The following is an 11,698-nucleotide window of genomic DNA, read 5'->3' as shown; positions in this document are numbered from 1 at the left end:
ATTGCTCTTTCTACTGTATCAGAATGTTATGTCACATGTATCCACACTTGTCTAAAATGTTGCAGGTGTAGGAGGAACATAGATCTTAGAAAAACCGTCCTAGTCTGGGTGACCAAGGACCAGGAATAGGAAGGGCATGGGAAAATCAAGATTAGCATAGCCTGGCCATGGAAAGGTTGTGAATTAAGGAGTTTTGAAATGGTCCCTTCAGTCACCTAGGAAAAGCAGGAAAAAATAAAATAAAAGAGATGCCATTTATAAACCTGAGGCAGCTAGCTGGCACAGTGGATAGAGTGCTGGGCCTGGAGTCAGGAAGATCCAAGTTCAAATCTAGCCTCAGACACTTACTAGCTGTGTGACCCTAAGAAAGTTACTTAACCCTGTTTGCCTCAGTTTCCTCATCTGTAAAATGAACTGGAGAAGGAAATGGCAAACCACATCAGTATCTTTGCCAAGAAAAGCCCAATAAGGTCACGAAGATTTGAATATGACTTAAAATAATGACAACATTTACAAAACTCCCTTTTAATTCCCTCTAACCTCCTCAGTAACAGAGTTGTATAAAACAAGGTGCACCTGTTCTTCCTAGTCTCTAGGCTAGAACCTTTTGGGGAAGCTCTGGCCTGTTTCCTCATACCCAGTCTAATTTCAAATTAGGAACAGAGACTAAGAATATGGCAGAATAGAGGGAGGTTAGCTTTTGGGTGGTGAATGGATTCTGAAGCATAGGAGCATAGGTTTAGGGCTGAAAGTTACTTTATAGGTCATCTCCTTGAACCTCTTCATCTTACAGATAAGGAATCTGAGGCCCAGAGAGGTTATCTGCCCAAGGTCACATAGTGGCCAGGAGAGCAAGGCATGAAGTAAAAAGGAGGAAGAGACCTCTCCTGGGATACTGGGGACTGGAGAGAAAGCTAACCCAACTGTGAGCCTGGAAAGGCAATGCCTCCACCCCATACCTCCTTCCCATGACCAGCCTTTTGAGGAGGATTGGGGTGAGGTCCCTCCTTTGTCCCAGTTTGGGGCTTCTTCACTAGGCCAAGAGAATCTTCAGTTGCCATGGAAACAGTGATGTCACCAGCAGAGGCAGAGCGCCAAATCTCCCACCATGGGGGAGGGGGACAAGGAAGGAGAATTTAGGGGATAGAGAACAGGGCCAGAGGAATAGGGCATAGAAACTGGGGCATAGGAGACTGGGAAAGGGCAAAACGGTAGGAAGAGATAGACAGGTGGTCTTGGGAGGATAAGAACACAAAGATGGAATATGACTTAGAGAAAGGAACCCCATTTTCTTGATTATTCCTAGGTTTTATGATCTGGGGAAGAGGGAAAGGGAAAAGAATCTTTAGACTGGTAAAGAGACTGAAGGGTTTGGGGTGTTGAATTACAGAGGCAGGAAGAAAGAGTAGGTGAAGGAGCCCTGATTTCCTCTGTCATATGCCTTATAAACGGGAAGTTCTTCCTAGTGTCTAACCTCAATCCATTCTTCTGTAGGTCCAGCCCTCTTTATTCTTTTTCTTCCCCCACTTGAGATGAGGGTTACCCCCACTCCTATCCTTATCCCTTTAGGAGTCACCCTGACTGAACAGCCTGGCTCATTTTGAAGCCTCTGATTCCTTCCCTGATTCCTCCTTATGTGAACCAGAGCTTCTAGACAATTGCTTCAGCTTCTCCTCCCTTCTCTCTCCCCTCCTAAAACTCACAAGGGGAACTCTGAGTTCCCATGACGGGCCAGTGAAGCTTTCTCTGGAGGTGAGGAAGGTTCAAGAACATGGGAACTGCTAGAGTCCTCATCCAAAAAGTCACTCAGAACAGACATTTTCCGGCTTATGATCACCTATCCCAGCCACCCAGACCAGGCATGAAGTGACCTAAACTGGTAGGCAGCGACACGGTCGGGATGGGAGTAGGGGGCGGGGCGGGAGGAACTAGAACGCGAGGTGGGGAAACCCGTTCTCCAGGCGCCTTCCTCACCACCCCCACCCCCAGCCTCCATGCTCCAGACTCAGTGGGCTGGAGACCCGAACACCACTCTACGTGTCACTAACACTCGTTCCCAGTAGCTCGCATCCGCGCACACGAGCACGCGCGCACACACTGGTGTGTGCTGGGGTTGGGGTTGGGAGAAGGAAGGTTTGCGGAGGCGGGGGTGGCAAGCGAGGAGGGGCTTGGGGGGGGGTCGTTCTCTCTCTCTCTGTAGCTCCGCAGGCGAATCCCTGCTAGCCCCGCAGCAGCAGCTGCGGCAAAAGCCACAGCGTCAGGACCAGAGCTGCTGCCGCTGGGTCCCCTCAATTAGCTCCACTCACCCGTTCCCTACAAGGCGCTGCGGGTTCCTGGGCCCCCCTGCCGTGCAGCTCACATCCTTCACTTCAGAACCTCGGACAGCGTGGGGAGCTGGGAGTAGAGCGCGCCTGGGGCGCACAGCTAGGAATGCCCAGGGGCATGCAGGTGCGGAGCTGCTAACACCCCGGGGCCCAGGTTGGGGCCCATGAGCACGATGCGTCTACTGTTGCTCGCCCTGCTCTTCTCTTGTTCCTTCGCCCGCGCCGCTTGCGACCCCAAGATCGTTAACATTGGTGCAGTTCTGAGCACCCGAAAGCATGAACAGATGTTTCGTGAGGCTGTGAACCAGGCCAACAAACGGCATGGATCCTGGAAGATACAGCTCAATGCTACCTCGGTCACCCACAAGCCCAATGCCATCCAGATGGCCTTGTCTGTGTGTGAAGACCTCATCTCCAGCCAGGTACCCTCCCCCTCCTCTGGGGCTCTAATCCTAGTCCCTAAATCCTTTCCCCCTCCTTCACATCATTCATACCCATCACATACAACCCCTAACTCTCTCATTTGTCGTGCTGTGCTGTTTCATATCCTTCAACGTCCTCCTTAATCCCTGTCTCTTTCCTCTCATTCTTCCTCTCTCTCCCTCCTCCCTCTTCTCCCATCCCAACCCATCTCCCTTCTCTATTCTCCCCCCTCTTGCCTCCACTATCTTTTCTTCCACCACTCTCTTCATCCCTCTTCATCTATCACCATCTCTCCCCTTCATTTCACTATCCTTCTCTCCATCCCCTCCTTCTCCATCATCCTCTTCATCTCTCTTCTTCCACTCCATCTTATTCCTTTCCTTCCATTTTCTTCTTTCTCCCTTCTTTCCATCATTCTTCTTTCAGCCACTTATCCACCTTATCACACCCTCTCCTCTGTATCCTCCTCCTCTGCAACCTCCTACAATTCCTTTTTTCCTGTTCATCCTCCTCTACCTCTTCATTTCTTTCCTCCTTCTCCCCTCCAGTCTCCTATCATTTCCTTCCTCCCTTAACTGGCTTCCTCAGATCGAATATCTTCCCCAATGATCATTCCATTTGGCTCCAGATTCCCTCAATGTCATGTCAGAAAAAACGTCTTTGTAAAGGACTCTAATGCAGGCAGCCATCTGTCCATCTATCCATTCCTCCACACCTTTGTCCCCAGGTCCAGTATTTGAGTAATTATCTTGCTGCCCTCATCAGTTCTCAGAGAAGCCAGAGCAGACATCTGGTATGCACTGAGGATTTTGTTGGGGGGGGGGGTGGAGAGAGGAAAAGAGGAGGAAGGAAGGAAAGGAGAGGAGAAAGTGAGAAATAGAGTAGGAAAGTGGATAGCAAAAGAATGATGGAGAAAAGAGAAAGAGGAGAAAGGAGGGAGGGAGGAAGAGTAAGAGAAAGGTGGAGGTAGGGAAAGGAGAGAGTGGGAGAGTGAGAACAAGCAGGAGAGAGAGGGAGGAGGGGGGAGAGGGAGGGAGAAAGGAGGAATAGAGAGCAAGAGAGAATGGGAAAGCATGAGAGAGACAGACAGACAGACAGAGAAGGAGAGAGAGAGAGAGATCATTCTGTGTTTTAGTGTGTGCTGGGTGTGAATGCCTGAACAGCAGTCATGAACTCACAGAATGGAGCTTTAGGAGAGGACCTGAGGCCATCACTGTGTCCTTCTGTCTTATCTTATGTCTTATCTTTTAGTTCCCTCAAATCTTTCTCTGCCTCTCTCATTCTCCCTTCTCCATACATCATAATATTAGTGAATATCTACATGGGAAGAGAAAATGGTTGTCTTTCTATGTTGCTGTTACACATATAACTGTTATACGTGGGGACAGGTACATGTGTGGTTCTACATGGGTTTGTATGAAATATATATGCAGTATACTGTGCTCACAGTGTGTGAATACGGGAATGTCACAGGTGTGTGAGACATATTCTTTTGTGTATGGTATATATACACATACATCATACACAATATATATGTATATATACAAATATATGTACTTGGCTCTGTAAAGTGTACATAGAGGTTATATGCTCTGTGTGTGTGTGTGTGTGTGTGTGTGTGTGTGTGTGTGTGGTGTACATAGGGAGGAGGGGTTCACAGTAAGGGGAAGGATAAGTTAACATAGCTTCCCTTGTGTCTGTCTAAAGTTATCCCTCCCCTGGAGCTCAGCTTCCTTTTGAATTCCAACAAAGCCAAGAGGATTACCCGCAATGCAGTCCTTTATGTAAGAGACAGTGAGACACAGAGACAGAGAGACACACACTCAGAGACAGAGATCCTAAGGCACAGGTGCCCACACACAGTGTGTGGCATGCTAAGCAATGTGTACCTAATTCAGGAAGTGTCACTGTCAAGGTCCTAATTGTAAAATAATAAAATGGCCCCCAGCTCCCAACCCACCACTGGACCTTCCCACTATATCCAGAGTTCACTCCCCTGTAATCACCTCAGCTCTCTGTCCATGTGCCAAGTTATACTCAATGACCCTCTCTCCAGAATGTCCATTCATGTAGGAGTGGGGTTCTGCTTGCTCTCAGGTTCCTCCTAAGACCACTCACCCAAGCTGACACAAAGCCAGATCCAAGCAGTAGGAGGTGAGGGAGTGTGAAGTAGTGTTGCCTTGTCAGAGATTGTGGGGGCTGAAGAATAGATGGAGGCACCCAGCAGGGAACAGCTGTTCCCTATGACAGTGTTCCTTGTGGAGGAGGAATGAGGGAAAAGGAGTACCTTAGATCCATGCCTCCAAATTACCACTTACCAGATCACAAGGGGATGGGGAGTTAGGAGGGGACAGTACATATGTACATGGGAGCAAAAGTGTTTTCAGGAATCAGATTCACAATCTATTTACCATTCTTCTCACAACCAGACTGATTGTTTAGCTCCCAGGCGCTCATTTATGAGACCACATCTGTAGCCAGCAATTTGGCTCACCAATATCCCTGCCTAGGAATGTTGATGCAAAGGGGCTGGGACCAGCACAGGCCAGTCCAGTTAGGCTAGGGAGACCTACTAGTTCTGCTTCTCCTCATTTTATTGTTGAAGAAACTGAGGCAGACAGAGGGTTAAATGACTTGCCCAGAGTGGGTCACACAGATAGTATGTATCTGAGAGGCCAGATTTGAATTCAAGTCTGTCTCCAGATCCAGCTTCCTATCAGTGGAGCCACCAGTTTTTTCTGAACTAGATGACCTATAAGATCCCTTAGAGCTCTAAATCTGTGATCCTATGACAAATTAGTAGTGGTGTCCCAGTTAGTGCCAGTTCATGGGGAAGGACTTAGGTAATTGGAGACGTTGTAAAAATCAGGAAAGGGAGGGCCTGATTACTTAGCTGTGAATTTGTCCTTCCTGGATAAAGAAAAGACAGCTTCCTAGGCCCTTGTTGATATGTGCAAGATTCACATCTTCTTTATGTTGCTATGGTCTACTGGGACCCCCGGGGCCTTTGGGAGAGGGGTTCCCCTTAGTGGGGACTGCTCACTCCACCAACTAGGGGAAACTCCAGCGATATCTTGATTTTATACCTACTAAAAATCAACCTATCACTGATCAACACGCCCATGAAGAGGTCAGTGGCTAGAAACTGGCTCTCATTCCCCAAGGTGGGCCCTTTATGTTTCCTTCAGCCACTGAGTTCTGACAATTGAATGGGGGAAGAAGGGAGTTGGAGGAGGGTTTCAATGCCATTCTGAGAATTTGATTTGTACCCTGTTCTTTCCAGCTTGGCGTTCTCACTCCCACGCCTTCCTCAGAGTGGGCAGACTCTTAGTCAGACCCTATAACAAGAAACAGGGAAACACCCCTTTCCCTGAAGGTCTGAGCTTCCTTTCCAAATCTATCAGTCAGATAGGTTTGCCTTACCTTCTTTGTCTTGCCTTACCCTGCTTACCTTCTTACTACCCAGCTCCCTCAGATGTCCTCTGCTCCCCAGTTTCTGTACCTCTTTAATGCCTCAACAAAGATATGGCCAAAGCAGGCAGGTAATACCCTACAGATGTGTATGGAGGCTGGTTCTGATAGCTTACTCTCTGGCCTCTGCTTCTCTGAATCTTAGCTAAGGCTCTGCTGATCCTGGATTCTGTCATTTTCACTAATGGTCTCAGAGGGGGCTTTACAGTCCGAGTGTTGTAATGAGATTCTGATGAAATCTTGTATATGAAACACTTTGGGAAATGTTAATGCCAGCTATCATTATCATTATTACTATTACATGTGCCTGTATGTATACTATGCGGGAGACCAGGGTAAGGATGGGGGGGGGTCTCTGTATGTGATTATATGTATGTTTAGGCAATGTATGCATATAAGGCATATATGTCCATATGTAGATATTGTTTGGTAATGGTGATGGTGGTGGAGGTATGCATGTGTGTATGTGGAGGGGGGGGAGGTACCTCCAACTTTGGGCAACCTCCTGTGGCTTTTTTTATTTCCCTCAGCCCTAGTTTCTACATCCTCCGACATCAGTGGACTCAACTTCTGCTTGCCAGCCTTGGCCTCCATTTGTCAACAGCCAGTATGGTGGGAGGGTGGGCTCATGGGCAGTGCTGGCTGGCATGCCTGGGCCCCCCCAGACCCACAACCCCCACTGACCTCATATCCTATGTCCACAGGTCTACGCAATCTTAGTTAGCCACCCACCTACCCCCAACGACCACTTCACTCCAACCCCCGTCTCCTACACAGCCGGCTTCTACCGCATCCCCGTCCTGGGGCTCACCACCCGCATGTCCATCTACTCCGACAAGGTAACTCCCGCATGTGCCCCTCGATGCCCTGGTCAGCACTCTGCCCTGCATTGTGTGTCAGACTGGGGTAGACCTGGCCTATGGGCAGCAGTTCTGTGGCTAGAGACAGCTGACTGATAACCTCAGGCCTCAAGGAATCTGGGGGCCAGAAGTGAGCAAGAGAGAGGAAGAAAATCGGGTCTGAATGGGCAGTAGGTGAGTGGTGGTACAAAGGAGGAACCCTGGGACTAGTAGTCCTGAGCACCCCAGCTCTTCCAGCCCCCACGTGAATGTGGGGTCCAAATGGTTTCCCTCTGGGGCTACGCATGACCCTAGGAGGAACCCAGATCACTTTATGTCAGTGGCAAAGGCTGGAGGGCCCTGCACAAAGCGGAGGGTGAGGGAAAGTTCCCTAGTCTAAGGTGTCCAATAACCAGCCACTAGACAGCATTTCCAGGATGACAGAAAGGTTGCTTCCGAGGTCCATTAGCCAAAGCCAGCAATTAAGAAGGCCAAGCAGTCATGCCTGATGCTCAGTGCCTTCATCGCACCCCCAGCCCTAGAAGAAGATAGGGCCAAGACTTTTCTTCTGGGAAAGGGAGACCAATGCCTATCTGCTCTCCTGCTTGGCATGAAGGAAATAAGTTTGCTAGAAAAGTTACCATGTTTCATGACCAAATATCACAGTTTGTCCACTCAAGACAGTCCATAGAAGATGCTTTAATGAGCTTCGCCTGCCTCCTTGTCATCCCCCAGACCTTATTCCTGTGCTGCCCCACTGGAGGGCCAGCAGTTTTCTCTGAGATTACATAAAGGGATGTTAAAGTCTAGCCCCAGCTCAGGACTGGGTCATTTGGGGCACAGAGGGGAAACACATTCCCTCCCCTCCTCCACCTACCAAATTCCAGGGAGCCAATGTTGAAACAAAAAGAAGGCAGTTTCAGGGCCAAGTAAATCCACTTCACACAGTGGGGGGCCTTCCCTCATTAATCAATCAACACCTGTTTATTGAATGCTTACTGTGCTTTATGCTGGGGAGACAAAGATGTAGGAGGCAGAGTCCTTTGCCCTGAAGACTGACCAAGCACAAGAAAAGAGAGGTAATTCAAGATCCTGTGAGATCAGTGCCCAGCAAATGCCTCAATCTAGCAACCCTTCAGGGAATTGAGTAGACAAAGAACATTATGACCTGGGGCTGTCAGGGGACTTTTCATGGAAGAGCTGCCCAGAGACTGGAATTGGGATCTAAAGACTAGAAAGAGTTTAAATAAGTGGAAAGGTATGGGGAAGGGCATTCTAGATTTGGAGGTAACAAAGTACCCACTGCATTTAAGGACCAATGAATGAAGTGAACTTCAGGCTAGAAAGGACCTTAGAGATGAGATCATTAATCCAACCCATTCATTGTACAAATGGAGAAATTGAGTCCTTGAGGGGAGAAGTGACTTGCTCAAGGTCTCTGACAGACAGCTCTGAATGATGAAAGTCCTTTCATATCTGGGCTCTCAAGATCTGCCCCTGGGGGGGAGGTGTCATCCCCTTCATCACCATCATTTGAAAACTATGCATGCATTTCTTGGGAAAATCATTCTGCTCATAGATCATTTACAGGACACTGGAGTGGTTAAACACCATGACAAACACAATCACTAAATCAAACAGATGCCTCTGGGAGCTACAAGAACTTGGATGCATAGGTGGAGTACATCCCTGGATCAAGGAGTGTCCCTCGGGCACCCTTTCCAGGAGTTCCTCAGGCCTGAAAATCACAGAATGGGAAAAAATAGACACACAGAGAACAGTCTTTTCATCTTATAAAGCCCAGGAGGGAAGGAGAGCCTACGGAATGAACCCTATACCTTTCAGTTAGTATAAGGGAAAGTATGTTGAAGAAGAAGGGACTGTCTGCCCCAAATTCCAATGAAATCATCTATAATGTGCTCTTCTATGACTACAAAAATATCTTAGCAACTTGTCAAATACTAATCAGTTTAGCATTCTCAGAACTCAGCCCTTCCCCTGGGGAGAAGAGAACTAAAGGAGGAGCTAGATAAGGTAGATGTTCAACACTCAAAAGAGGAGCTTCAAGGCTAGGTACCCCCAAACAGGGCTGAGATAGAGGAAAGAACTGAAAATTAGAAGCCACTTTAAACTATCCCAGATGAGACCATCTGTGGACAGATTTTCACTAGATCAGAGATCTGGACTCTGTAAAGCTCACTGATTTCTCTAATTTTGTGGTTCTTAAGGCTATTGGTTGTTCAACTGATGGTGGCAAGTTGGGGGAGGGGGGGAAGGCAGTCCAGCTGGTGATTTTGCTTTTGTAGTCTCTTAGTGAAAGTTCCTTTTAACAAATTCCAACCTTGTCTTGACTAAAACAGGAAGGAAAGGTTTTTTCCTTGCCTCTCCCAGCACAGGCAGAGATAAGCACAAGCTTGGAGGCTTGGTGGGGTGGCAACAGTGACCTTGTCAGCTCCAGAGGATGGGGAAAGCCAGCACTGCTGGAGACAAAGAGGATTGGAAGCCCTTTATGTTGAAGGTTTGAAGGTCACGTTGCCCTGTTATGTCACTTCTACCCATTGGTCCCAGTTCTACTCTTAAAGACAAATGGGACAAGTCTAATCACTTTTTCACATGACCGCCTTTCAGATATTTGAAGACACATAGAGCACAGTAACCCTTAGTCCCTCTCACTGCCTAGATCAGTTTATCTTACCCCCAAGTTTCAAAAATATCTCAGGTTCCTGCAATGATGGACACTTGGATTTTTTTTAAATCATTTACACAAGTACACAATGAAGGAAGAATGAGTGAGTAAATAGCAGATCATGTGAAAAAGACCTGGGGATTTTAGTGAATTGTATGCTCTGTATCAGTTAAGGGTGTGATACAACAGCCCAAAAAAACCTCCTACTGTAATCTTAGGTTACATCAAAAGAAGTACAATATCCCAAATGAGAGAAGTCATAGTCCCACTGTACTGTGCCCTCATCAAGCCACATCTGGAGCACTGTGCTTAGTTTGAGGATTCAGGTTTTAGAAGGTACATGGATGAATTTGAGCATTTCTAGAAGAGAAAACTATGAAAACTATTACCACCAGCATGATAAGGGGACTTGAAATCAAATAACATGGGGACCAAATCATATAGTGAAGGAATTTGGGATGTTTAGCCTGGAGAAGAAAAACCTTATAAGGGGACATGATATCTGTCTTCAAATATCCAAATGGTTGTCCTGTAGAAAAGATCAGGCTTATTCTGTTTTTTCCTAGAGATCAGAACCTAGGACCAATAGGCAAAAGTTACAGGGAGACAGATATTGACTCAAAAACAAAGGAGTTCTTGACAAAAAGAACTTTTTGAAGCTAGAATGGGCTCCCTTGGTATTCCATTACTTGAAATGTTTGAGCAGAGGTTCAATCATCACTTGGCAAGGATGCTGTAAATAAGCAGTCCAGTGTTGGGTTAAAGTTGGGCTGGGTGGCCTTTGAGGGACTTTACAAATAAAAATTCTGTGATTTTGATTTTAAGGTGTGGGAGGGAAACAAGAGGTAAGGGGGTAGGGAGCATAGAGACAGAAGCGGTACCAAGAGGGATCCCATGACTGGGACAGTGCCTAGTCTCTTAGACCGGTAAGTGTTAGCCTGGCCAGCGGTGGCATGAGTTGGGGAGAATGGGAGGATCTGGGTGAAAATATCTGCCCTCTCAGTTTCCAATTGACTCCCCAGCCTCCATCCAATTAGGGACCCTTTGCTCGTTTCCCATCCCCCAAAATCCCAATTCCCCTCAAGCCTCTGCTCTCCTCAATCTCTTACCTCTCAGGCTTCTCTCACCTCTTAGGTTCTCCCACCCCAGACTCTGTCTCTCCTTGGCCTCCACATCCCCACACTCCAGGACTCAAGTCCTTCTAGCCACTTGCTCCTTTGGCCTACGTATAGTCCTGAACTCTGGTCCCCTTGGCCTCTATGCTCCTGAGTCCCTGTTCCCTACCCCAGTTCCTACACACACACACACACACACACACACACACACACTCACACACACACACACACAGACACACATACATACACACACATACTATAGCTCCCGTCCCCCTCAGTCTCTCCTGTGCCCCCTACAGAGCATCCATTTGAGCTTCCTTCGGACTGTGCCTCCATACTCCCACCAATCAAACGTCTGGTTTGAGATGATGCGTGTCTACAGCTGGAACCACATCATCCTCATTGTCAGCGATGACCACGAGGGCCGGGCAGCCCAAAAGCGCCTAGAAACACTTCTGGAGGAGCGGGAGTCCAAGGTGAGGGGGACAGGGGTGGTTGAGGGAGGCAGCTGAGGCGAGGAGCAGAGGGCAGAGGCCGCCTGGGGCAGGGCCGCAGTGTCTGTAGCTCCTATGTGTAAAACACCCTTCTCTTTCCATTGTGCCATGGCTGGCATCACCATGTCTGACGAGCGCCCAACCCAATCTGTACTTGGTTCATTTCACGTGCTTTGCCATAGTCGAAATCTCCCACGTGTCATCCCTACTGGCAAAGGGTCACATAACCTGGAGTTCTGCAAACACCACCCTGCCCCTGCCTCCAGGAGCCCCTTGGGCTGAGTGTGGGGGGCTTCAAGCAGGGCTGTTCTCCTCTGCACCCTGGCATGGAGCCCCCTGCCCTGGA

General features: G+C 48.2%; 1 protein-coding gene across 5 annotated transcripts in view; it reads left to right on the top strand.

The window, feature by feature from the left end:
• The first annotated feature begins 2,473 nt into the window (after positions 1 to 2,473).
• Positions 2,474 to 11,698, top strand: part of GRIN1 (glutamate ionotropic receptor NMDA type subunit 1) — a 39,281-nt gene continuing 30,056 nt past the window's right edge. For 4 of the 5 annotated variants that reach the window (XM_027849402.1, XM_027849385.1, XM_027849382.1 and 1 more), the window contains exons 1-3: positions 2,489 to 2,746; positions 6,923 to 7,057; positions 11,158 to 11,334. In XM_027849402.1, the coding sequence (XP_027705203.1) occupies positions 2,489 to 2,746; positions 6,923 to 7,057; positions 11,158 to 11,334 (570 nt within the window). Of the gene's footprint in view, positions 2,747 to 6,922; positions 7,058 to 11,157; positions 11,335 to 11,698 lie in introns of all 5 variants that reach the window. The other variant, XM_027849409.1, reaches the window with a different exon arrangement.

This window comes from Vombatus ursinus, unplaced genomic scaffold, assembly GCF_900497805.2.
Source record: "Vombatus ursinus unplaced genomic scaffold, bare-nosed wombat genome assembly UNPS02000580.1, whole genome shotgun sequence".
Taxonomy (NCBI): Eukaryota; Metazoa; Chordata; class Mammalia; order Diprotodontia; family Vombatidae; genus Vombatus; species Vombatus ursinus.
Note: the sequence above shows the minus strand (reverse complement) of the source record. Positions and strands in the feature narration are given on the sequence as shown.